Source organism: Rhinopithecus roxellana, chromosome 5 (genome assembly GCF_007565055.1).
Source record: "Rhinopithecus roxellana isolate Shanxi Qingling chromosome 5, ASM756505v1, whole genome shotgun sequence".
In the NCBI taxonomy this organism is placed as follows: domain Eukaryota; kingdom Metazoa; phylum Chordata; class Mammalia; order Primates; family Cercopithecidae; genus Rhinopithecus; species Rhinopithecus roxellana.
Genome location: NC_044553.1, coordinates 173,015,389 through 173,042,780, shown reverse-complemented (window position 1 = coordinate 173,042,780; position 27,392 = coordinate 173,015,389). Strand labels below are relative to the sequence as shown.

Below are 27,392 nucleotides of genomic sequence, written 5' to 3'. Positions count from 1 at the left end.
CCCCAGCCCCTGGAGCAGCAGATACTCTCATCACCCTCACTTTGGAGTTAAGGAGGCTGCCCTGGGACAAGTGAGGCAATTGCTCCAAGCTCACGCAGCCTGCATGTGGCTAAGATGACCCCAGATTGTCTTTCTGCAAATCTTGTCACATGTCAGTCAATCTGAGGCCTCATGACGGGAAAGAGAGCAGAAAAAAGAGGGAAGAAGAGGCAAGAAAGAAGGTGATGTCTGGAGAAGGAATGGAAAGTAGAAGACAGAAGGAGAAGTAGAATAGGGGAAGGGAAGGAGGGAAACTGAGGCAGAAGGGAGGAAAAGGGCAGCTGAAGACCTGAATAATCACTATCTGAATTGCCAGCCCCTGTTCAGCCTGCAAATGGATTTCTCCAGAAGTCACTGTGCTTTGCTGGCCTCGAATGTCTCTCAAATGTCGGGTGAAAAAACTCAAACAAGATACCTCCTGATACCTGCTCCTTTTCAAACATTCCTGCTCCTTCCTGCCTAGCAGGACTGGACAGAGCCCTGAACCCTAAGCTCCTCAGGAGGGCAATTCCCTAGCCCACTACATTTTTGGGGTGACCGAATCTATAGCCCCAGAAAAATAATCTGGAAATGAAATATTGACAACCTCATTCATTTACATAATCAGCCTTTTTTTTCCCTACTCACAATTTAAACAACTTATTTATTTAGAGATCAAGCAACGACAGCTAATGAATTTTATACAAAGCATGCTAATAACGGGGCCTGTGGAACAGAAGGGTAATCACAGCAGGAATTAGTTTTCTACTTAAACATTCTTCCTTTGCACCATATCAATCTAATGTGTCCGATATTGCCATTAACAACCAGATACATTGCTCAATTAAATTACAAAATGAGCTGCAAAGCCCTCGTTACATTTCGTGTTTAATTTGCACTGGTTTCTGCCTATCCGGGGAGGCCTGCATTATTATACCCACTCAACTTTAATATGCTCGTGATGATTTGGGTGGGTTAATGCAGCTGTCACCTACGAAATTAATGGAGGCAATTTTACAAAATATTAAACACCAGGCAGCCCGTTTAGGTGAGAAGCCCAAATGCTGCCTGGCCTCCTATTGAACTCTCCTGTGGTTGATTGACAAAGCTTGCTAGAGGGCCCCTTGGCTTTAGAGGTTCCTCTCTACCCAGGATCATGGACCAGGCTCCAACAAGCGAGAGATTTTGGATTATTTCTCTATTTGGCACATCTTTACAGGGAAAATCGAGAGCACCAATGAACTAGGGTCTACTCGTGTGGAGTCCAGCCGGCTAGAGTCCTGGGCCTGCTCATTTCCAACAACAAGCGAGCGGTTTGCACTCTCATGAGAAAGTGGACTGACAAAGGAGTCCTGTGCTGGCTTGAGGGTCTTCCTGGTTCCAGTCCATACTGGCTCATCCTGAGCATTTCCTTATTTGGGGAGATGATGAGGATGGGAACTGGACTCAATGTTTCAGCCCTCCCTCCCACGGGTCAGGGAGGGACGGATCCCCAGATGCCACACCCCACGTTCTATGCTGAGGAAGCTCACACTGATGAACATTGGCTCACAAAGAGATCAGATCTGGCTTAAAAGACTTCCAGCCGGAGGTAAATCAGCTCAAGGCTAATGGACACTCTTTTCTGGACATCACTAAGGATTTGGGGCTGATTCTAGTGAGAGCTGGAGAAGCCCCGATTATGTCTATTCGAAACAGAGGGATTCATCAGTTAACTCAGCCTCCCTCCTGGCTTCCTGATGTCACCCAGGCAGGGAATGATGAAAAATGTTTCCTCATTTTGTCTGAGAAGAGCATAAAATCCAGGAGCCGGAAATGAAACATGGATTCCCACAGAACCAGGCATGGGGTGTGGGGGCCACCTCTGTACAGTCCTTCTCTGCTTGAAGAGACCCATGTGGTCAAGAGTGAGAGGGAGGAGACTTGGCCCGGGTTCTGTGGGTTTCAAATATCTTTTTCCAGCTTCCAATCTACTCACCATCACACACGCTGGTTGCCGTTTCTCCCTTTTCCTCTGCACGTGCCCTGTCATCATGGCCTCCTTCTTCCAGCTGTGGCACATGTGCACATATGGCAATTTGCCAGTTCTGTGTTTTTTGATTATCCATTCTGCAAGGCTGGTTTCATTCCGGGACACTGGCACCCTCCTTCAGTCTGCTCTTAAGCCGCAGGCCTTCAGAGGATGCAAACTGATGCCAGTATCCTTTTGTTGGAACCCAAATTAGGACTAAAAATCCCCTTCCAGAAGAAATCATGCAAAACGTGTGAAATGGTTTTGCACTCTCAGCTTCCTTGGATTATCTGTGCCATTGCCTCCCTCCATGAGTGCAGAGAGTAGAGAGTGGGAGTAGGTGCTCACGTCCTTCCCCCAGGTGAGCCCATGCAAATTCAGGGCTTGGGCCACTAGGCCAGAGAAGAGGGTGTCTCTGAAGACCGAGGGTGAGGAGGGATCAGGTGCCAACTCTCTCTGGCAGGAGAGCTCAGAGTGCTTTCTGAGAAAGGAACTGGAAGGCTGGCAGAGAGAGAGCTATGAGCTGTTCTCTGCAAGGCTCCTGTGAATATGAGTAAAATGGACAGCAAAGACAACAATTAACACTATCCTTACCTGTCCCCCATGTATCCAGCTGTACAGTGGCACTGTCCAGTCACGTGGTCACACTGCCCTCCATGGTGGCAAGGACAGTCCTGGCTGCAGTTCTGGCCAAATGTTCCTGGTGGGCAGGGCTGGGCACACACTGCTCCCTGAAACAGAGGTGGGAAGACATGTATGGTAGTGCTCCAGAGATGCCAAACTTTCCTGGGAATGGCACAGCTGCTGTGGCTCCAGGGACCACCCAACTTCCCAGAAGAAGTTCAGCCAGCTGGACACCAGGGTTCCAAAGCCCTTCTCTTAGAGATGGGAGACTGAGGCCAACTTGCTCATCCAGTTATTCAGCACAATTTAGAAACTGCCTATTGTATACGAGGTGCTATATTAGACACTAGGGGTGATTTGACTTGATTCCTGTCTTCCTAGTCTACTGCAGAGAGAGCCAAGGAAACAGCTAAGTACAAGGCACTAAGTACTCTCACATGGGTACACAGTAAAGCGCTGAGGCGACACAAGGAAGGAGGCTGAGTAAACATGCTGGTGTGGAGACGTGCACTTTGCTCAGCTTCTTTCCCAAACCCAACTGACGTGAGAGTTAAAGGGGTACAGGTGTAAACCTACAAGGAAAAGAGGAATAGGAGGCAAGGGATGTCACACACTGGAAGATGGAAAAGCAGGTGGAGGAGCAATAACTGCTTTGGTTTCTGCTTCCTGGGCAATGTTAAGTGCCTGCAAATGGAGTGTCATAATGCTGGGTGATGAAGTCCTTTGTAACCTCAAAAAGCTCAGGAATCAGAGACACTGGGACCCTCTGAAGGTGAAGGTGCAGGTAGGATCAAAACAGGACTGTTTGAAAGTTTATAAAATAGGGAGTTAGACCCCCAATCTCTGCCCCCCCACCTTGAAAAGCCAGGTGAATTGTCCAAGTCTTTCAGAGAGGTTGGTGTGACAGGCTGTGGACAAGGGACACAGGCACAGATGAAGGTGGGGGTGGAACGCTCCTGCTGCTCTCTTCCCTGCTGCGCTCCTAAAGGCTGACTGCTGGACTGAACTCCCTGTGGCAGGAGGTTGGAGGGTTCCATTCTAGGGACACTGAGGAGTTCAAGAGAAATGACCTAAAGATATTGATAGTTGAGAGTCCCATCAGTCAACACACCTGATATCGCCCTCCACCCCTAGGTGTCCAATTAGCTTTTCTGAGACTCACTGTAAAACGTGAACAGATGGCCAAGGATCACCAGATATTTGAAACAGGCCCTCACATGAAAGAGAAACACTGAAAGAAACGAATAGACAACAGGAACACAGAGGAAATAGGAACTATGCCTGGAGCAAGGAAAACCTAAAAAAAAGAGAAGGAAAAAAGCCTCTATCATAATTAAAATGAACATGCTCAGGTAGCTATAAGAAAATATTGCACCTGTGAAAGAATAGAGTGCTATAAAAGAGGATATCCAGAGAGTAGGAAAGAAGTCTTGAAAATTAAAAATAAGATGGCAGAAATTAAAATGTTGCAATAGAAGAGCCAAAAGAAAGTTGAGGAAATCAGGCCGGGCGCGGTGGCTCAAGCCTGTAATCCCAGCACTTTGGGAGGCCGAGGCGGGCGGATCACGAGGTCAGGAGGTCGAGACCATCCTGGCTAACACAGTGAAACCCCGTCTCCACTTAAAAAATACAAAAAATTAGCCGGGCGAGATGGTGGCGCCTGTAGTCCCAGCTACTCGGGAGGCTGAGGCAGGAGAATGGCGTGGACCCGGGAGGCGGAGCTTGCAGTGAGCTGAGATCCGGCCACTGCACTCCAGCCTGGGCAACAGAGCGAGACTCCGTCTCAAAAAAAAAAAAAGAAAGTTGAGGAAATCTATAAAGTACAACAGAGAGAGAAAGAGGCAAAGATAGAAAGATGAGATTAAAAATAATAGAGAAGGCCGGGCGCGGTGGCTCAAGCCTGTAATCCCAGCACTTTGGGAGGCCGAGACAGGCGGATCACGAGGTCAGGAGATCGAGACCATCCTGGCTAACATGGTGAAACCCCATCTCTACTAAAAAATACAAAAAAAAAAAAAAAAAAAAAAAAAAAACTAGCCAGGCGAGGTAGCGGGCGCCTGTAGTCCCAGCTTACTCGGGAGGCTGAGGCAGGAGAATGGCGTAAACCCGGGAGGCGGAGCTTGCAGTGAGCTGAGATCCGGCCACTACACTCCAGCCTGGGTGACAGAGCGAGACTCCATCTCAAAAAAAATATAAATAAATAAAATTTAAAAAAATAAAAATAATAAAAATAATAGAGAAAATATAATGAAATTAGAGGACCAGTTCAGGTGGTCTGACATCTAATTAACAGGAGTTCCAGACAGTAGAACAGAGAAAATGGAGGTAAGTAAATAAACAAAATATAATAAAAGATAATTTCCCAGAATGGAAGGATGAAGAACCTGGGTTTCTGAACTGAAAAAGCCTACAAAGTCTCCAGCAAAAATATGAAACAAGACATGTTATCATAAACGTTTATATCTCTGTGGATAAAGAAACGATGTTCACAGTTTTCAGAAAGAGGAAAACAGGCTAGGTGTGGTGGCTCATGCCTATAATTCTAGCACTTTGGGAGGCTGAGGTGGGAGGATCTCTTGAGCCCAGGAGTTGGAGACCAGCCTAGGCAACAAAGCAAGATCTCATCTCTACAAAAACAAAAATGAAAATACAAAGATGAAAACAAACATACAAAAATCAGGAATCAAAAGGTTTTAGACTTCTTAACTAGAAGCCAGAAGACAATGGAGCAATGCCTTAAAAATTCAGAGGACAAAAATCATTTCCAACTTAGAATTCTACACCCAACTAAACTAACACTAAAATAGGGGACTCAATAAAGACATTTTCAGATTTGAATAGCCTCAAGAAGTTAACCTTCATAAACACTGTCTCAGAAAGTTACTGGAGGATTTGTTTTCCATAAAAAAATAATTACCCAAGAAAGCAGGGCACGGTGGCTCACACCTATAATCCCAGCACTTTTGGAGGCTGAGGTGGGTGGATCACCTGAGGTTTGAGACCAGCCTGACCAATGCGGAGACACCCCATCTCTACTAAAAATACAAAATTAGCCGGGTGTGGTGGTGCATCCCTGTAATCCCAGCTACTGAGGAGGCTGAGGCAGAAAAATTGCTTGAACCCAGGAGGTGGAGGTTGCAGTGAGCCGAGATCACACCACTGCACTCTCCGGCCTGGGCAACAAGAGCGAAACTGTCTCCAAAAAAAAAAAAAAAAAAAAGAATTACCCAAGAAAAAGAAAGGCATGAATTCCAGGAACTAGGGACTCCATCAGAAGACAGAGGTGAAAGGAATCCCAGGACAGCAGTAAGAGGAAGCCCCAGATGACAGCTATGCTGCAGGCCTGGAGAACAAAGAGTTAAAGAGTTCGGACTGGAACAGAAGATGCAGGCTTCTAAGAAACTTGCCTCAAAAACAAAAGCAAAACCTGGAGAGACTTCTGATGGGTCTGACTTTATTGAGAGGAGTCTGAGAGCTCTGTCAAGAGAGTTTTAAGGATAAATTAGTAACAATACACATGTATATTAACATAAATATTTAAAAAAATAATTTAACCAAGCTGGACATGGTGGCACCTGTCTGTAGTCCCAGCTATTCAGGAGGCTGAGGCAGGAGGATCACTTGAGCCCAGGAGTTCAAAGCTGCAGTGAGCTATGATCATGCCTGTGAATAGCACTGTCCTCCAGCCTGGGAGACCCAGCCAAATCCTGTGTCTTAAATTTTTTTTTTTTTTTTTTTTTTTGAGGCGGAGTCTCGCTCTGTCGCCCAGACTGGAGTGCAGTGGCGTAATCTCGGCTCACTGCAAGCTCCGCCTCCCGGGTTTACGCCATTCTCCTGCCTCAGCCTCCCGAGTAGCTGGGACTACAGGCGCCCGCCACCTCGCCCGGCTAGTTTTTTTTTTTTTTTTGTATTTTTAGTAGAGATGGGGTTTCACCATGTTAGCCAGGATGGTCTCGATCTCCTGACCTCGTGATCCGCCCGTCTCGGCCTCCCAAAGTGCTGGGATTACAGACTTGAGCCACCGCGCCCGGCCACCTTAAAATTTTTTTTAATGATTTAACCACAAATTGTAATATAACTCCACTGGGAGGGTGGGAGAGGGGTTGCTTGCATATCTGTATGTGTGTGTATGGCAGAGCAGAATCTTACTCTACAGCAGGAAGTCAATGGATTCAATGACTGTCTAAAATGGAAAAGTCAAGAAACTGCTATAAAGCATGTTACGTAGAAAAATGGAGGGAAATGCCAGAAGAAATATCTAAAAGATTTGAAAGTGGTTGCCTTTAGGGAGTAGGATTTGTAAATGGAGCAGGGGACTCCCCCGCCCCACAGTATTAGCCTTGTGGTATTATATAACTTAAAATTACACGCATGAGTCTTAGGTTTTTAACATATCTGAGCCTGCTCTTGTCTCCTGCTGCCCTTCCAGCCCTGCGCACACCCGACAGTCATTTCTCTTATGGAGATCAAGGATGTTCCTCCAATTAATTAATCAATTAGTTCAACACACAATTATTAAGCACCAATAATCACCAACCCTTAGAAGCTAGTTTATTCAGGAAAATTTGCCAGAGCAGAGTCATCTTTCAAGATCATCCAGTTTACTTGTAATGAGTTAAATAGGAGGCCGTTCAGTTCAGACTCTCCTCCACACACAAGTCAGAAGTAGAGGGGCTGAGAGGAGGGACTGAGGTGAGGAGGGGAGGGAGGAGCGAGGGGCAGAAGCAGCTGAGGACAGTGAGAGACTGTGTGTGTGTGAGAAAAGAGGAGAGAAAATTCACTGAGGCCAGGTGCGGTGGCTCATGCCTGCAACCCCAGCGCTTCGGGATGTCAAGGCAGGTGAATCACTTGAGGGCAGGAGTTCCAGACCAGCCTGGCCAGCGTGGTGAAACCCCAGCTCTAGTAAAAAATACAAAAATTAGTCAGGCGTGATGGCAGGTGCCTGTAATCCTAGCTACTCGGGAGGCTGAGGAAGGACAATCACTTGAACCCGGGAGGCGGAGGTTGCAGTGAGCCAAGATTGTGCCACTGCACTCCAGCCTGGACAACACAGTGAGACTCCATCTCAAAAAAAAAGAAAAAGAAAAAGACAAAGAAAAGTCACGCCGAGTAGGGGTCCTTCTTCCTCCTGGAGGTGGTGGGGGTACTCCAGCCATGGCAGGGGCCTTTCTCAGTGCACATTAAAAGTTCTAGGTATTCATGAAGGGGGAGAAGTCTTTCTGGCTTCTATCTGACTCAGTCTTCTACAGTCCTGGGCTGGATAAGGACACTCGTGGAAAAACTTTTTTTTTTTTTTTTTTCCCGAGACGGAGTTTTGCTCTTGTTTTCCGGGCTGGAGTGCGATGACATGATCTCAGCTCATGGCAACCTCCACCTCCCGAGTTCAAGCGATTCTCCTGTCTCAGCCTCCTGAGTAGCTGGAATTACAGGTACCAGCCACTACGCCCAGCTAATTTTTTGGTATTTTTAGTAGAGATTGGGGTTTCACCATGTTGGCCAGGCTGGTATTGAACTCCTGACCTCATGTGCTCCACCTGCCTCGGCCTCCCAAAGTGCTGGGATTACAGGCATGAGCTACTGTGCCCGGCCAAAAAAACTTTTTTTTTTTTTTTTTCCCTAAGAGATGGGGTCTCACTCTGTTATCCAGGCTGAAGTTCAGTGTTGTGGTCCCAGCTCACTGTAACCTTGAACCTCTGGGCTCAAGTGATCCTCCCGCCTCAGCCTCCTGAGGAGCTGGGACTGCAGGCTCATGCCACCACACCTGGCCAGGTTCCTGTCCTTTTTAGTGCTTCTCAGACACAACCAGTGCTCCCTGAGGAGGTCAGTAGAGGAGTCTGGTGCATAGAATGCATCCTTCTGGCATTCCCTAGAGAAATCAGGCATCATTGAGACTGTTTGGTGAAGTGGGTGAGCACCTCTTTCAGCTCCTGCTCAGGATTCCCAAACTGCAGGCATCCAAGTCCACCGAATCTCTAGTCCTCTTCCCTGGTTTGAGTTCCTGGGGCCTGAGAGAATTTGATATTTTGGAGGTCCTATTGCCTGGTGTGGTGGGAAGAGCACTGGGTTCAAAGTCATGATTTGGGCTCAGATCTCAGCTCTGCCTCCTCCCAGATAGGTGAGCTAGGATAAGTCAGGTGATCATTCTGAGCCTTAGTTTTCTCATCTATAAAATGGGAGTAGTAACTCCTAGTCTTCCAGGTGGTTATAAAGACGAAGTGAGATTAGAGATGTGAAGGAACCTAGTATAGTGCCTTAAACAGGGGGCACTTAATTAATAGTAATTGAACCAAGTTGACACCTGATGAGGTGGCACATGGTGGGAGCCCCACATAACCTGAGACGGAGAAGAGTGGAAGAGAACCGTAGGAGTCATCACCCACTGCTGGCTGGAAGAACAGCCTTTTGGGAAGAGGCAGGGGGAGAGAGCAGCCAGAGAAGTCAGCTTAGGAGAGGGCTACGGCCTGTGGTTTCTCTCCTGCTGCTATGAGCTGAAGTGTACCCCTTCAACATTCCTCTTTTTTGTTAGTTTTTTGAAATGGAGTCTCACTCTGTTGCCCAGTCTGGAGTGCAATGACACGATCTCAGCTCACTGCAACCTCTGCCTCCTGGGTTCAAGCGATTCTCCTGCGTTGGCCTCCTAAGTAGCTGGTATTACAAGAATGTGCCACCATGCCCAGCTAATTTTTGTATTTTTAGTAGAGACTGGGTTTTGTCATGTTGGCCAGGCTGGTCTCGAACTCCTGACCTCAGGGGATCCACCTGCCTCAGCCTCCCAAAGTGCTGGGATTACAGGCATGAGCCACCGTGCCCGGCCTACATTCCTATGCTGAAGTTTTTTTTTTTTTTGAGATGGAGTCTCGCTCTGTCGCCCAGGCTGGAGTGCTAGTGGCCGAATCTCAGCTCACTGCAAGCTCCGCCTCCCGGGTTCACGCCATTCTCCTGCCTCAGCCTCCCGAGTAGCTGGGACTACAGGCGCCCGCCACCTCGCCCGGCTAGTTTTTTGTATTTTTTAGTAGAGACGGGGTTTCACCCTGTTAGCCAGGATGGTCTCGATCTCCTGACCTCGTGATCCGCCCGTCTCGGCCTCCCAAAGTGCTGGGATTACAGGCTTGAGCCACCGCGCCTGGCCCCTATGCTGAAGTTTTAACCTCCAGTACCTCAGAATGTGACTGTATTTGGAAACAGGACCTTTACATAGGTAATCAAGTTAAGATGAGGTCATCTGGGTGGGCCCTCATCCAACATGACTCATGTCCTTACAAGAAGAGGAGATTAAGACAGACCCAGAAAAAAGATGACATAGAGACACAGGGAGAAGATGGCCATCTACAAGCCAAGGAAAGAGGCTCAGAAGGAACCAACCCTACTGACACCTTGATCTTGGACTTCCAGCCTCCAGAACTGTGAGGATCAGTGTCTGTTGTTCAAGCCGCCTAGTCTGTGGCACTTTGTTATGGCAGCCTCAGCAGATTCATGTACTTGCCGTGTGGTCAGTTGAGTGTGTATCTCCAATTGTAGTGGGATCTTGGACTGCTGTGGCTTCTAGAAGGTTGGACATGGGGTAAGGTGATATTTTCTGCTCCTCTCAGAACTGGTTAGACCAAATGGCTTTGTCAAAATCTGGAAAACAGTCGCACTTTAAGAGGCTCTTGGTGGCCCAGCGTGGGGGCTCACGCCTGTAATCCCAGCACTTTGGGAGGCTGAAGAAGGCAGATCACGAGGTCAGGAGATGGAGACTATCCTGGCTAACATGGTGAAACTCCGTCTTTACTAAAAATACAAAAAATTAGCCAGGCATGGTGGCGGGTGCCTGTAGTCCCAGCTAGTTGGGAGGCTGAGGCAGGAGAATGGCGTGAACCCGGGAGGCAGAGCTTGCAGTGAGCCAAGATTGCACCACTGCACTCCAGCCTGGGCGACAGATCGAGACTCTGTCTCAAAAAAAAAAAAAAAAAAAAAAAAAAAAGAGGATCTTGGCTAAGTAGAACAGAAGGGGCCAAGATGGTGAAAGGACTTAAGGCCACGCCAGCTCTTCTGCAGGGGAGGCAACTCAGCCTCACCAAGCATCTGAAGGCATTTCTAATGATCAGTGATGCTGCAGGGTGGCATGGACACCCTCAATAGACAGTAAGCTGTGGTTGGTGTGAGTGCTGTGAAGGTGATCCAGGCCACAGGCCAGGAAGTGGGGCTCCATGAATCTTTTTTCTCAAACCTGAGCATCTGTAATGCTAGGCCTCAGCCCCCAAACCCCTCTCTCTCTCTCTTTTTTTTTTTGAGATGGGGTCTTGCTCTGTGGCCCAGGCTGGAGTGTAATGGCGCAATCTTGGCTCACTGCAACCTCTACCTCCTGGTTTCAAGCGATTCTCCTGCCTCAGCCTCTGAATAGCTGGGATTACAGGTGCCCACCACCATGTCTGGCTGATTTTTTGTATTTTTAGTAGAGATAGGATTTCACCATTCAAAACCTCTCTTTGGCCCTCCAGGATAACTGGTCCTGTTTCCCAGCTCCTCAGCCTCCTCTCTTCCAGTCTCTTTTCTTTGTGTGTGTGTATGTGTGTGTGTGTATGCATGTAGGCACACACACACTGTATCCAGTCCTCAACATAAGACTGTGAACTCCTAAGGGTGGGGGATGTCAATCCTATTTCCTTCTCCCTCTCTGTCTCTAGTTCCCACTCACATCAAAGTACTCAGACCGATTTCTCTGCTTTGAAAGGTCTCAGAGCTCAGAAAAAGAGGGGAAACAATTCCCCAGGCTCTTTGCAAAGACCCTGTCTGAAACAGGCTTCATGTTGGGCTAGCAGACTATCCTGTGGGCATGCTTAGGGCCTGGTGGCCAGGAATCTCTAAGGAGGGGCCTGGAGAGCCAGAGTTCCTGGCCTGGCAGCTCCTCTCTCCAGTTCCACACAATGGCCCGGGTCTTTGGGGAGGTGCATGGTGTGAATCAGCAATCTGTATATCCCTGAGTTGGAAAATGTGTGGTTGAAGTCACATAGGGCCATTGGGAAGTCAGGCAAAGGAAGATGCTAAAGTGGGGAGCCTTCTCCCCAGTATCTTTCCTTGGTCCCTGCTGTCCCTGGGAGGAGCCTCAGGCATGAGTGCAACTTCATTATACGGTGACTCTGCATGCACAAGGGGTATTAATAATTCATACAAATCTGCAAGTTAAATGCTATGTCAAAAATAGAAATGCAATTGTCTACAATAAAATTAAAAACATAAAGTCCTCAATCCAAAGGCTTCTGTCAACAGAGCTTCCTGTCATCTGGAAGCACAAACCTCTCGCTGTGTTGGGGAGAAATACAATCCCTCTGTGTGTTTGCGTCTCACCTTCCCCCTCTTCAACCACCCGAGCCTCAGCAGTGTCTCCAGAGAGGCCTTTACAGGCAAAGGGATGCTGTGCACTTGTTCTGCCCACCACATCCTGATCCAACCTCTGCTGCAGCTGGGCCTCTGAGGACCCCGCCTGCTGGGTGGATTTCCAAAAGCTGGTTGGAGATGAGAGGGTCTTTCCAGAGACTGGTTCAGGGTGGAAGAAATGGGCAGGTATGGGAGAGGTGGTGGCAGTCCCTTTTTCTTCCTCAGAGGAGACGGACAGATGGATAGACAGACACCAAGGGCTGGGAGTCAGGAGACCTGGATTCTAGCTCCACTTCACTCCTAACCACCAGTGTGGTCTTGAACAGGTCCCTTACCCCCTCTGAGCCTCAGCTTCTTCATTTGAGAAAGGAAGGTATTGACAGACCAGTGGGATCCAAATCTCTTAAAGCTGGGAAACCCTGTTTTTATGTGAAATCTTACCTAGAGCACCTCACTATAGAAACTAGATTAAAATGGAGAGGTGGGGGTGGGGTGGGGACCAGATTCCTAAGGATTAGGCTCCCACCCCCATTCTCCCACAAGAAACCATAGGCTTTTGTGAAACACAGAAGGAAGTCCTATGGTCTGGATCAATTCTTTCCAAATGCAGACCTGCAGACAGGACTGGCTGCCTCAGAACCATCTGGGGAGCTTATTAAAAATAGAGATCCCCCAGTCCCAGGAGGTCACAGACACAGCCTGGGAATCTGCATTTTAACCCCCCGCCACCTGCTTGTCAGCTCTGGTGTGCAGTCAGGTTTGGATGCTGTGGGATCAAGTGGTCCCCAAGGTCCTTTTCCTGCCCTAAAAAAATTCTGACAAGACTGTGCCTGCATCGAAGGGCCCTGCAGGTGTCCTCCCATCTGTCCCTGTGACCTCTGCATTCACAGCCTCCTAAAATATCCTGCTTCTGCTCAGCAGCCCTGTCCTCTCTGGCTGTGCAAAGCCTTAGGCCCCAGGGGAGGTGGCGGACTGTGTCGCTGAGCTTCCCCTGAAACAGAGCATGTTACTGGAGAGTCAGAGGCAGGGACGCAGCCCAGGAAGGTCAGCTTCAGCTGACTCACTGCCTCTAAGGGCTTGGTCTGTGGGGAAGGCACTGACAGGCAGGGTGTGTTGGCTAAAAGGAGGCTCGTGGAGGGTCTGTGGCACCCAGGGATAGAAATCAAGCCATCATAGAGGGCTTCAGAGTTTGCAAAGGACTTTAGACATGCATAGCCTCACATGAGCCAGCCACCAACCATGGCAGCTGGGCAGGGCAGGGCTCACTGTTGTTATATCAGTTTTGTACTTGGGGAAGCAGAATAATTGAGGCTTTTTTCAGGGTCAACATTGGCTGTGAGACCTGAGCCCATGAGGTGACAAATCTTATCCTCCTTTCCTACAATTGTTTTTCCCAGACATGAGACCTGGGCTGCTTGAGGCTACATCAGAGTCACCTGCAGTACCTGTTAAAATACAGATTGTGGGGCCCACAGAATCAGAATGTGTGTGTGTGCAAGTGCAGGGGGCGAAGTTAGATAAATTCAGGTCATCCATACCTGCTGTTTCTCCTCTTTTCCCAGCCTTTTCTGCCACCTCTGGCCCAGGGCCCATGGCTGCTCATGTGGGCGCTTACATCCAAAGACAGAGCTAATCTTACAAGAAGAATTCAATTTCTTTGGACAGGAGAGACCACAGGCTCAGAGAGGTGAGTAACTTGCTTCAGGCCACACAGCACTTAGAGATGGCAGACCTGGGATTCAAAGCTGCATCCACGGCACCACTGGCAGCATTTAGTGATGCCCTATGGCGATAAATAGGAGGGACGGTATTCACAGTGGGAGAATAATTCAGCTTTTTTTTTTTTTTTTTTTTTTTTGAGACAGAGTCTCACTCTGTTGCCCATGCTGGAGTGCAGTAACTTAATCTTGGCTGCAACCTCTGCCTCCTGGGTTCAAGTTATTCTTGTGCCTCAGCCTCCCAAGTAGCTGGGATTACAGATGTATGACACAACGCCTCGCTAATTTTTGTATTTTTAGTAGAGATTGGGTTTTGCCATGTTGGCCAGGCTGGTCTCGAACTCCTGACCTCAAGTGATCTGCAGGCCTTGGCCTCCCAAAGTGCTGGGATAACAGGCGTGAGCACCGCACCCGGCCAATAAGGTGTGTGTGAGTGAGGAACGCTCAGTCCTCTTACAGTGCCCCACCCAGATCCTTTGGGCCCACCTACCGTCCAGCCTGGGGGGCAGGCACACTCGCCAGTGATGTGGTGGCAGGTGCCCCCATTCTGGCAGGGGCAGCGCAGCTCACAGTGAGCTCCATGGCTCCCAGGAGGGCACAGCTCCTCACAGCTGCATGGAGAAGCAGAGGTGTTAGACACAGCAGCATTCAGATCAGGTGGCAGGGCCCCAGTGCTCCAGAGTTCCCTAGGAATTCCTTCACAGTCAATGGATCTGTATTAGGTACGGCATCAGCTGAGCTGCAGTCCTGCTCCCTGCCAGGAGGGGGAAGCAGGGCTCAGACTGAATACATTGGAATGTAGGGTGCTTGGGCCAATACTTTTGGGATGACTTAAGTGTTCTTAGCATAAAAGAAGACTGTTCTGGGGAGGAGGCTGAGGAAGGCTTCCCGAGGAGGAAGACATTTTACTTGGGCCTTAAAGGTGAAGTCAATTTCACCAGGAGAATGGAAGGAAGGGCATGGTAGGCCAAAGTAATCCCATGAATGAAGGCACTGAAAAGTGCCCATGGATCCCGTCTTCAGGAATCTGCCTAGACTCAGAGAGGGGAAGAATCTGGAGCACGTTCATTCCAGGCTCGGGAAGGCTCCCAGCTCCCATGACAGGCTCATGTGCAGGGACTGGGCGCTGTCGAAGTGTGGGGTAGGATTTGCATGAGGTCTTGGTCTTGGGCCTTCATCCAATGGCCCTGGCCTCTAGCTCACTGGGACTTAGGAGCTGACCAGACATCGGGGTAGGGAACACCCTCAATCAACAACGTCTCTGTGGTCAGAGTCCTTGGCCACCCCTCAGGATCTAGGCTGTTGGAGAGGGCACTGAGCCTGCTACAGGGTTGGGAGGAGAACTTCAATCTTGCCTCTGAGGGGGTCTCGGCTAAGCAGTCTTGTAGGTCTCCTGTCAATACTATTCTCCAGGGAACTGGAGTGAGGGGCTGTTTGGTGTCTCGGGAGAGAAAGTAGGGGAGAGGAACAGCGGAGTACGGAGTAATCCTCCCAAATCTGTACATGGTATCTGCCCAGGACCCTCACTTCTCTCTATGTGTGTCACACCTCTCCCAAATGCCCTAAAAGGGAAGGCCCCAGGTGAGCAGCATCATATGGGGTAAGGTCAGAAGAGACTTCCAAGATAAGGACTGTCTCTGCTAGGAAGGGTCTTCTGGGAGGGTTTTAGAGAGCGCCCACTCGGGCAGTCTCAGGAAGGACCAGTCAACGGGGTCCTGGAAGGCAGGAATCTGAGACCTGCGTGGGTGAGGCCTGGGCATTTAGACTCATAGGAGATTTCACAGCCAAGACTATCCCAACCCTCCTGGTCCCACCAGCCAGCCCACCCACAAGCAGCCCAGGGCTGGGTGTGCAGCTGCGGTAAGGCGGCCACTCTAGGCCCCGCCCCAGCCCCTCCACCCCCTCCACTCTCCCCACCCACGCACCCTCCAAGTCCCGCCCCTCCAGGTCCCGCCCCGTCCAGGCCATGCCGCATGACTCACTAGACGCCGGTATAGCCAGGCGCGCAGAGGCACTCGCCGGTGCGGGGGTCGCAGCTGGCACCGTGTCGGCACTGGCACGGCAGCTGGCATCCCTTGCCGTGGGTGCCAGGCGCGCAGAGCTCCTCGCAGCGCCATCCACGGAAGCCGGCGGCGCACACGCAGGCGCCTGTGATGGGGTTACACAGGGCGCCGTTCTGGCACTGGCACCGGTTGCTGCAGTGGGGCCCCCAGTGGTCGCTGTCGCAGCCTGCAAGAGACGGGGCAGTCAGGGATCAGGAGCCCCGCAGGCTCTCCTTGGGGCAGGGGCCAGGAACCGATGCCCATGCGGCCTTCCCATCTTTGCAGTGCTCCTCCCTGGACAGGCGGCAGCAAGGGGTGCCTGGGTGGAAGCTTTGGCGCCTCATAACCTCCATCAGTTCTTCCACCAAGCCACGCAAACAGTCACACAGGCTAAGAAGGGCAGAGCGTTTGTTTCCTCAAGGCAGCTTCGGAACCCATCTCCTGGTCCGGCCATTCTCTTCCAACCAAATGACTGCCCTAAATCCCCCTCTCCTGATTGAAATTCCGGAGCCACAAGCTGTTTACATCCCTCTGTCTTTGCTAAGCGCTTGGTTGGCTGCCTGTCTCTGTTCCTTTCTGCCGGGCCCTTTCTTTTCCCATCTGCCACCCCTCTTCTCTGTGACCCTACCCGTCTTCTTGGGGCCTGCTGGACCCAGCCCAGTCCGGCTCCCATTTGTCTATCTTTCCTGCCCCCTTCTCCCTCTTCTCCACACGCGTTGGTTTTCTCACCTTTTGCATTTCACTCACTCTCTGGGAATATTTCCTCTAATTCCCTGCCCCTCCCTTGGCTCTATCTCCCTGTCACCCTTTTCATCTCTTCCTCATGCTTCTTCCTTTCAGTAATGGCTACGCCTGCTGGTTGCTTCGGCTTCAGTTCAATTTCATTAGTTTCCAAGCAGCCAGCTTCAGAAGGAGCAGGAAAAAGAAATGCTTCCCTGGGAAGTAACAGACAGCCTTCAAGATCTTTACATGTAATTAAATGTTCCAAAGAGCGATAGCTGAGCCAGTTTTGCAGAAATTCACACTCTACAGCTATGGAAAGGGGCTGAATAGCAGAGCCCCAGAGAGGTCACCCAGCCTGCTGCCACCTCCCACTCTGACCCTCGCCTCATGCGTATGGGACACACAATAACAAGATGTCCTCAGTTACAGCCTCATTCACTCAAATTTTGGGGTGAGACTGGGGTGTGGAGTTCAGGCATGGACAGGCACACATAATGTTCTGGGAGAAGTTCGATAGAAAGAATGATTGCTTCCAGCTAAGGAGATCAGGCAAGACTTCTTAAAACAGAAGCCATCTCAAGTGGGCTGTGAAGGATGTCTCACTTGTCTGCCTAATAGGGTGAGCAACCATCTTGCTTTCAGCACCGAAAGTTCCACATTCTGGGAAATTCCTCAGTCCTGGGCAAACTAGAATGGCCGGTCACCAAGATTATCTGTTGCTGTTTGTGCTCCAGGTTTCTAGGGTTTAGACACTCAGAGAGGAAAGGGGGCAGGTGAGTGGGATTGGGAAGGTGTCCCTTGGGTAGGCTCAATATAAGCAAAGATACAGCAGTATTCAAATGTTGGGCACGTACAAGGGTACAAGGTTCCAGTGTGGTCAGTGAGCACATGTGGTCTTTGGGGGCTGAAGGTTGGTGGAAGGATCAGCCCCACCAGTCCCCCACATGTCCCTCCCACCTGCTGACCAACATCAAGTGATCAGTGTCATGGAGCCTGCCCATCATCCTTTAGCAGACAGAACCACCAAGGCCTGGAACCCCTATTACCCTATCTTGGTTCATCCCTTCTTCATCTGTGCCCCAAGTATTCATACACACAAACTGAGCTGCCAAATTATGAGTGAGTCTCACCCTATATTTTCCACCTGCTATTACAGTGAGTAAAGCAAAAATTAAGTCCATTTATAGCTACAGCCTCCACTCACATTGAAAAAGGCTCACAGAAGGCTGGACGCTGTGGCTCATGCCTGTAATCCTAGCACTTTGGGAGGCTGAGGTGGGTGGAACTCTTGAGTTCAAGAGTTCGAGACCAGCCTGGGCAACACGGTAAAACCCCATATCTACTAAAATACAAAAAATTAGATGGGCGTAGCAGTGTGCGCCTGGAGTCCCAGCTACTTGGGAGGCTGAGTCAGGAGAATTGCTTGAACGTGGGAGGCAGATGTTGCAGTGAGCCAAGATTGTGCCACTGCACTCTAGCCTGGGCAACAGAGCAAGACTCCATTTCAAAAATAAAATAAAATAATAATAATAATGATAAATAAAGGCTCACAGGACAGAGAGTGACTGAGTATCTAGCAGTCCAGCACCTCCTACCTTATCCTCTCTCTGGGACACACATTCAGTGAGCAGGAGGACCAGCAGAATCATCTATGGTACCATTTCTCTTTTAGTTGCCAAGCACATGTAGTTTAATTCGCATAGCCTATTGTCCATATGTTGTGACTGTATTATAATAATGACAACCACATTTTACTTACTTATTATTTTGAGACAGAGTCTCACTCTATTGCCCAGGATGGAGTACAGTGGTGTGATCTCGGCTCACTGCAACCTCTGTCTCCTGGGTTCAAGCAATTCTGCCTCAGCCTCCCGAGTAGCTGGGATTACAGGTGCATGCCACCACACCCGGCTAATTTTTGTATTTTTAGTAGAGATGCGGTTGCACCATGTTGGCCGGGCCAGTCTCAAACTCTTGACCTCAGGTGATCCATCCGCCTCAGTCTCCCAAAGTGCTGGGATTGCAAGCATGACCCACTGCGCCCAGCCAGCCAACCACATTTTAAAAGCTCCCTGTGTGCCAGGCACCATCCTAGAAGTGCTATATACATGAATAAATTTAAACCTCACAACAACCATGTAAGTTAGGTTTTCTTATTTTCCCATTTGACAGATGGAGAAATACACGGTCAGAGATGTTAAGTGATTGGCCGAGGTTACAGCAAGAGCAAGTCCAGGTCTCCTGGTTCTAGCTCTCCCCACTGCAGGTCATTGGGACACTTTCTGGAGGAAGAGTCCAAGGAGTGAAATTTAGAGGTGGTCTTGAGGACAAGGTGGCAGCCACAAAGCACAGGTCAGGGATACCACAGAGACTAGCCACTTCTTCTCTGTTCATCACTATGAACCACCCCAGGATCCAGCACAAGGAAGTCCCTTCCTTTGTTGGGGCTGCAGTTACGGCCCTGAGACCTTGGTTCTGTATGAAACTGTTGGAGCCAAAAGCCAGTTTGTTCTTGGTGCATCTCAGAGCATACAGTTATGCTTTGCTTATCAAACAAACTCTGTTCTTTCTGGCACAGCCAAAACCCAGTAGGAAGCAAAACTAGCCTTCTGATAAGGAAGCCAGAATGTTGTCATAAAGTCCACATGGTAACACTTGGGTGTTTTTATTCTTCTGCTTGTCCATTCAGAAACATTTACCAAGGACCTGCTACTGCCAGAAAGCACGCTGCCCTGTTGGGGTGCACAGTCTAGCGGGGCAGAAATGCTGGAGCAGCATTCATGGTACACTACGGACGTGCTCTAATAAGGGTGGCTCAGGGCATTATAGAAGGACATGTAAACACAATTCTATTAAGACTGGCACTCTGCTTTCTCACAACACAGACTGGCATGTGAGTGTGTGTGTATATGCACATGTGTATGTTTGTGTCTGCATTTTTTTTTTTTTTTTTGAGACGGAGTTTCACTCTTGTTGCCCAGGCTGGAGTGCAGTGACGCAATCTCAGCTTACTGCAGCCTCTGCTTCCCGGGTTCAAGCAATTCTCCTGTCTCAGCCTCCCGAGTAGCTGGGATTACAGGCACCTGCTACCATGCCCAGCTAATTTTTCATACTTTTAGTAGAGACAGGGTTTCGCCATGTTGGCCAGCCTGGTCTCGAACTCCTGACCTCAGGTAATCTGCCTGCCTCAGCCTCCCAAACTGCTGGGACTATAGGCATTAGCCACCATGCCTGGCCAATGTCTGCATGTTTTATGGGGCTCTTAAAAATATGTGAGCAAGAGCTCTGTGTCATAGTAAGAAACCATGGAAATAAGAAATATTTATAGATGAAAAAAAGCAAAGCAACTTGGAGCCATTAATATAGGGGCAAATAGCCTCTCATATCCAAATTGACAGGAAGAAGTTACATTCAGTTTAGAATATTCTGATTAAGGAAGCAGAGAAGTGTATAATTCATTCTAGAGAAATTTCCCCCCAGAGTGATTAAACAAAAATCAATGTTAAGGGTTCACAGGGATGAGCTTCAGTTATCTAGAAAATTCACTTAAAACACCTCATTCCCCAGCAATGACAGAGAAATGAGGCAGAGCTGCAGCGAGTCAATTATCAACTCTGCTGAAGGTGACTAAAAACTACCATCATTATAATTACAAGAGGACTTTGCATTCTTTCACAGAGAATCGCAAACTTTTACCAATTTGGCCTTGGAATGTCACCCCTCACATATTTCTTTTTTTCTGTCCCAGGCTCTCCTTCCTAATTATATTGGGCTTTGGCTGATTTTTTTTTTTTTTTTTTTTTTTTTTTTTTTTTGAGACAGAGTCTCACTCTGTTGCCCAGGCTGGAGTGCAGTGGTGCAAACTCGGCTCACGGCAACCTCCATGTCCTGCATGCAAGCAATTCTTGTGCCTCAGCCTCCTGAGTAGCTGGGATTCCTGGCTGATTTTTTAAGTGGCTAGATCGTCTCTGGGCAGCTACTGAGGGCTGAAGGGCACCTGGAAGTGTGCAGCCTGGCTTGTTCTATTCCTTGAGGCTGGGCAACTCACCCCCTTCCTCTGCTGACCGCTTCAGACTTTGGGGTCCAGGGTCCAGGCTTAGTGTGCCCCTGGGTCCCCACAAGAGGAAGAGGCTTCACCACTGTCTTCTTCACCGACAGACTTTTAAATTGGTAACTACAGTTGATCAGGCAGTTACTAATGCCAAGTCACGAGATAAAGGTGCAAAGTGAATTTTCTCCTTTAATTCTCACGACAGCCCATAATAATAGCACCTGCTGCAGGTGGACATGGTATGCTGGCAGCCAGCCTGGGCTTCAACAGCCACCCTTGAAAATCCACCAAGAGGTGAGAGCAGAGACTGATTTTCCACAAGTGCCTTATTCAGGGACTGGTTTATGTGTGAATGGTGGGCGTAGGTCCGAGGTTTTCCATGACTGGCCCTATTTCCCATAATTTTATTCTCTTCAGTTAAGATTATCTATGGTTTATTCAGATTTTTCTTCTATTGTGGTAAAATATATATAGCATAAAAATTTCCATTTTAATCATTTTTAAGAGTGTAATTCACTGGCCTTAATTACGTTCACAGTGTTGTACCAATTATCACTACTATTTCCAAACTTTTCCATCACCTCAAATAGAAAAACTCTGTAACCATGAAGCAGTAACTCCCTAGATCCACCCCCTACCCGACTGGTAACCTTTAAGCCCCTCCCCTCCCCTCCCTCCCCTCCCCTCCCCTCCCCTCCCCTCTCCTCTCCTCTTTTTAACAGACTCTTGCTCTGTCGCCCAGGCTGGAGTGCAGTGGCATGATCTTGGCTCACTGCAACCTCTGCCTCCCAGGTTCAAACGATTCTCCTGTCTCAGCCTCCTGAGTAGCTGGGATTATAGGTGTGCCACCATGCCTGGCTAATTTTTGTATTTTTAGTAGAGACGGGGTTTCACCGTGTTAGTCAGGATGGTCTCGATCTCCTGACCTCGTGATCTGCCTGCCTTGGCCTCCCAAAGTGTTGGGATTACAGGCATGAGTCACTGTGCCCAGCCTTTTTTTTTTTTTTTGATGGAGTATCTCTCTGCCCCAGGCTGGAGTGCAGTGGTGCAATATCCACTCACTGCAACTTCTGTGTCCCAGGTTCAAGTGATTCTCCTGCCTCAGCCACCTGAGTAGCTGGGACTACAGGTGTGCACCATTACACTCAGCTAATTTTCTTATTTTTTTTTTTGTAGAGATGGGGTTTCACCATGTTGGCCAGGCTGGTCTTGAACTCCTGGGCTCATTGATCTACCTTCCTCGGCCTCCCAAAGTGCTGGGATTACAGACACGAGCCACCGTACCTGCCCTCTTTCTGTCTTTATGCATTTGCCTGTTTAGATATTTCTAGATTCTAAATGGAATCATAGAATATCAGTCTTTTGTATCTGGCTTATTTCACTTTGCATAATATTTTCAAGGTTCATCCATGTTGTAGCCTGTATCAGGACTTCACTCGTTTTTATGACTGAATAATATTCCATTATATGGACAGACATTTTGTTTATCCATTCATCTGTGGATGACAGAGTTGTTCCACCTTTTGGCTATTGTGTACAAGACAACAGTGAACACTGGGATATAAGCATCTTTTTGAGTCCCTGAATTCATTAAAGGGACACAACTAAATATGTTTGATGCCGTTATGGACTGTACTAGGAATAATAATGCGGCCGACCATTGCTTTTCTGCCTTCACTACTGTATAGGAAGGTTTAGGTGCCTGTGCCCAGTCTGCCCCATTAGCCCTGGGGTCTCTCTGGGCTGGAGGAAGAGAGGAGCTAAGGTGTGTCCTTGTTTTGGGATTGCCCTTTACTTTCCCCACATCCACCATCTGGTCCCACCCTGTAGCCAGCTCAGCGGGGCACAAGAGCTGTCAGCAGTGCTGATGAAGGTGCCTGGCCAGCCCTTCTCCCAGCTACCAAAGAGCCCCTTCCCAGCTGCTTGTAGGATTCACTTCTTCAGACAGTGGTTCTCAGCCTGGCTGTAGATCAGCATCACTGGGGCAGTTTGAAGAAACACTCTTGCTTGGGCTCTACCCATGGCCATTCCAAATGAATTAGTCTAGGGCAGTGGGGCCCAAGCATAGGTCCCTTGAAAAGCTCCCCAGGTGAGAACTCTTTTTCCCCATGATCTCTGTTCTCACTGGTCGTCTCAGGGAGACGTGCAGGAGGATGCTGGGCTGGAGGTGGGGTGGGAGAGAAGGTTAGTCCTTCCCATTCCATAGACAGGAATCCTGAGACCCAGCATGGGGGAGGAGTCAGCCTCTGAATTGAAGGTCAAGGGATGGAAATAAACCTGGAAGCCACTGCCCCTAAGCTGCCCCAGCTTGTGCTAAGGCCTGGGCCAAGGCCCTCACCTCCTTTCTCCTCTCCAGCAATGGGAAGGCCTGATGCAGTCATAGTCCCTCCTAGAAAGGTCTGTGGCCCCCAGTCTCCCACCCCACCTGCAGAAGCAGCAGCGAGAGCTGACAGGTCACAGGATTGTTCCTGAGTTTACAGAGCAGCAGGCAGGGAGGCAGAGATGGAGCAGCAGCTGCCGGAAACCATTCCAGCTGATAAATAAAGTGACTTCTCAGTGAGCGAGGCCATTTGTCAAGTGACTTGCCCCAGTAAAAGCACAGTCAAGTTCTCTGAGGCTGAGCCCCTCCACTCTTTCCAGGCCTAAGCTGCAATTCTGAGGGAGCACTGAAGGACAGATCAGAGCCAACGCTGGGCACTCCTGGGCAGCCTGCTCCCCTCTCTGGGCCTCTGTTTTCACATCTGTAAAATGACAGGTTTGGATCAGTGGTTCTTGCCTGGAGTAGGTCACCCTCCCCAAGACAGCATCTGGAAATGGGAGAGGGGGATTTAGGTTGTCACAAACAATCCCAGGGACAATTGTACACAATTTAGAACTGTACCCTGGCTGGGTGCAACGGCTCATACCTGTAATCCCAAAACTTTGGGAGGCCAAGGAAGGAGGATCACTGAGATCAGACATTTGAGGCCAGCCTGGACAACACAGTGAGACCCTGTCTCTACCAAAAGCTAAAATTATCCAGGTGTGGTGGTGCACACCTGTAGTCCCAGCTACTCGGGAGGCTGAGGTAAGAGGATCGCTTGAGCCTAGGAGGTAAAGGCTATAGCGAGCTATGACTGTACCACTGCTCTCCAGCTGTGCAACAGAGACTCTGTCTCTAAAGATAAATAAAATAAAAATAAAAAATGCCAAAGGTGTCTCCATTAAGAAATACTGGGCCAGATGTAGTGGCTCACACCTGTAATCCCAACACTTTGAAAGGCTGAGGCAGGAGGAGAGCTTGAGTCCAGAAGTTAAAGACCAGCCCGGGCAACATGGCAAAACCCCATCTTTACAAAAATTATAAACATTAGCTGGGTGTGGTGGCAGGTGCCTGTAGTCCCAACTACTCAGGAGGCTGAGGTGGGAGAATTGCTTGAACCTGGGTGGTCGGGCAGTGAGCTGTGATGGTGCCGCTGTACTCCAGCCTTGGTGACACAGTGAGACCCTGTCCAAAAGCAAGGAAGCAAGGGAAGAAAGGAAAGAAAGGACAGAAAATAAAAGAAAGAGAAAGAAGGAAAAGAAAAGAAAAAAGAAAAGAAGGGAAGGAAGGAAGGAAGGAAGGAAGGAAGGAAGAAAAGAAAGAAAGAAAGAAGGAAAGAAAGAAAGAAAGAAAGAAAGAAAGAAAAAGAAAGAAAGAAAGAAAGAAAGAAAGAAAGAAAGAAAGAAAGAAAGAAAGACAGACAGACAGACTGGTAGGTAAATGCTGGAGACTCTTCAGGTCCCAGTGCTCTGTAATTCTATGCCCTGTTGCCAAATGTCCCCACTTGAGAAACAGGCCAGAGGGCACAGGGATAGGAGGTGTGTTTGTATGAAAAAGAAAACCTGGAGGTGGTTACCCAGACTGTGAGCTGAGCTATCACTCAGTTTCCTATCTTTCTGCCACTTAGATTGTTGGAATTAAATATTAATAGACCAAGGTAGATTAAAACCCAAATCTCCTGACACAGTCCCTAAGCCTAGAAGATGCTGACAGCACAGGATTATAATGATGTATCATTAGCTCTTAGTGATCTATTTATTACACTTGTTACTCAGTGTTACTTAACCACATCCTCTATACCTCCCTTAAACCTCCAAGGGGAGGCTGGGATTCACAGAGGCTGCGGCTCCATGTCCCACCCGTCTCCTAGGGTGGCAGGGATGGAGTCAGCACATGCACGCGGGGAAAACCCTAACCCTGAGTGCTTACCAGGACCAGGTGCATTCTCCCATGAGTTGTTTCCTCTAATGTTCTTACTAATCCTGTGCTGTTATTCATACCCTGCCTCATTCCAAAGAGGATCTGAGTTAAACCACGTGTGATGTGGCTATGATTCCATTTTCCAATGAAAAAACTGAGGTTCAGAGACGTTTAATAACTAAATCAGGGCTTCTCAACCTCAGCACATTTTGGGCCAGAAAATTCTTTGCTATGGGGAACCATCCTGTGCATTGCAGGGCATTTAGTGGCATCCCTGGCCTCTACCCATGAGAGGCCAGTAGTACCTCCCCAACACACACACACACACACACACACACACACACACACACACACACACACAATTGTGACGATCAAAAATGCCTCCACATATTGACAAACATCCCCTGGCAGTGGATAACATCACCTGATTGTGAAAGGCGAAGCTGAGAGTCATATATTGACTTTCTTTACTGCTAGGCTTTAGCAGTCATCTTGTGTACCTGCCACATTTTACAGGTCAGGAAACTGGGCCAGAGAAGCCAAGTGACTTGCCTGTGACCACACAGCTAACAAACTGGAGAGCTGCATTTGAAACTAGCTGGCCATATTCATCTAGGGCTCTATGCCTCCCATCACACCAGCTATTATGAGATGAGAGGCTCAATGTCAAACAATTCTCAAGCACCTACCATGTTAGGGGCTCAGAAGCCTGCAGTCAGTTTAAGAAACAGATAAGCAAATGGGAAACTGTCAGAACACGGGGTGATGAGAGGGGCTCTGGGCTAGCTGGCTGCTAAAACCGGGGAGGGCGCTCTGCTGTCACGTTAGGGACAAGGAGACCTGGGAGCAGGTAGTGTCTCTGGCAGCAGGGCAGGAGGGGGAACAAAGGCCATGGGTACATTCAATGCCATGAGCAAAGGCAGTTGCTCCAGCTCATTACCTTCTTCATCTCTATTGCCATAGCCTCCACCACAGCTCCAGGCAGCCAAGTCCATTTCAACCAGGAGTATCACCGTCAACATTTCAGGAGGGAGTGGGGAGATTCAGGAACAGTTTTATCAGAGCTGGCATCTCTCTGCAGATGGCTGAATCAAAACCAACACTGAGCCCCTGCTTCAAATATCACTGCGCCTGCTTGGCACTGCACCATTAGGACCCCGTTCCTCAGGGACTGCAGGAATCCCTATTAAAATGCGAACAACCCCCTGTTTGTGCCTCTGTGTGTGTGTGGCGGGAGGCGGGGGTGGGCGGTTAGCCACATCCTGAGGCACTATCAGCCATTAATATCTCAGTTATCTGTTAATATCCAAGTGGCAATTAGCAGATCTGGAAGCCAGATTCAGCAGAGTATGTGTATGTTTATTAACCTGCTTTAGGAGAGAGGAGATGGGAAGATGGGAGTCAAATTTATCAACCTCAGGGACTTTATCAGGGACTTTTTTTTCTTTAAATCAGCATCTGCTCTGGATGTAGAATGCCACAGTGTTGTGTGGACAGATAATGGGAAGGAACAGTAGGTGTGAGAGACTTTGCAGGTGTGATCTTGTTCAATTTAAGCCACAACTGCTCAGGATAGCTATAGTTATCCCCCTTCACAGAGGAAGGAACCAAGGGCAGGTGTGCTTGGGTGGCTTGCCCACAACCTCACAGCCAGAGTGATCTCTGGCCTGTTTCTGAGATGAGGACCTTTAGGACCTGGGAGGCACCACAGAGCTGGAGCACTGGAGTTCTTTTATACCTTGTTCAGAAGAAGGTATTAACACCGAGAGCTGGACGACCTGTCCAGATCACCCATGAGAGTCAGGAGAGGAGCAAGACTCCCGGAACTCCTGCCAGGTCTCCAGACTGTGCTGATCACATAGGCTGGCACCGCCTACCTGGGCTCCCGGCAGGAGCACCCTGCACTGTCCTCCCTGCCGTTCTAGAGTCCAAATCAGAACTCATGCACCAGCCCCAACCTCTGCCCTGTGGCATTTATCCCAGCAGATAAATGCACCTCAGTGACCTGACCCCAGCACTTTCACCTTATACTATACAGCAATGAGGTCTGTGAGGCTCAGGCAAACTGTGGTGGGCTGTCCCAAAGGGACCCAGGGACCCAGAAAGCTATCTGCCCTTAGCTCTGCTCAAAGCCCTCCCCTCCACCCACAGGCTTTTAATGAAGGCCCAGCTCCCAGCGGCCCAGCTCCTTCTGATCTGCTTGCATCACTGCCTTTGAAGCTTCCCAGCCCCAAAGACCATTTATCTCCACAATTTGCCTAGAAAGCCTCATAAATCATGTCTGTGCACAAAGGAATGACCTCTTTGGAAGAGCCTTTCAAAGGCAGCTGGCAGAGACACCCGGGCTAGCCTTGTTGGCCCTGCACCCTCCCCCACGTGGCCCCCTCACTTGCCTTTTGGGGTCCCTGAGCAAGTCTCAGGCTGTGTGCTGTGTGGGGAGGGTAGGGGAGGAAGAGGGTAGTGATCAAGGGGAACTTGGTGATGCTTCCCCAGCCACATAGGCTCCGAGGGAAATGAATTCACAGTCGGAGTGGGCAATGGCACTGGGAGTTGTGGGGTCCGAGCCCATTTCCTGTGAGGAGTGAACTCCAGACATGACCGTTTCCCCATCATTCCCCTTCCCCAA

At 49.1% G+C, this 27,392-nt stretch overlaps 1 protein-coding gene across 2 annotated transcripts in view; it reads right to left on the bottom strand.

The window, feature by feature from the left end:
• Nucleotides 1-27,392, bottom strand: part of MEGF11 (multiple EGF like domains 11) — a 379,901-nt gene that overhangs the window by 73,181 nt on the left and 279,328 nt on the right. For both annotated transcript variants that reach the window (XM_010363597.2, XM_010363596.2), the window contains 3 exons: nt 15,711-15,957; nt 14,219-14,339; nt 2,624-2,760 (listed from right to left, as the gene is read on the bottom strand). In XM_010363597.2, the coding sequence (XP_010361899.2) occupies nt 2,624-2,760; nt 14,219-14,339; nt 15,711-15,957 (505 nt within the window). The remainder of the gene's footprint in view (nt 1-2,623; nt 2,761-14,218; nt 14,340-15,710; nt 15,958-27,392) is intronic.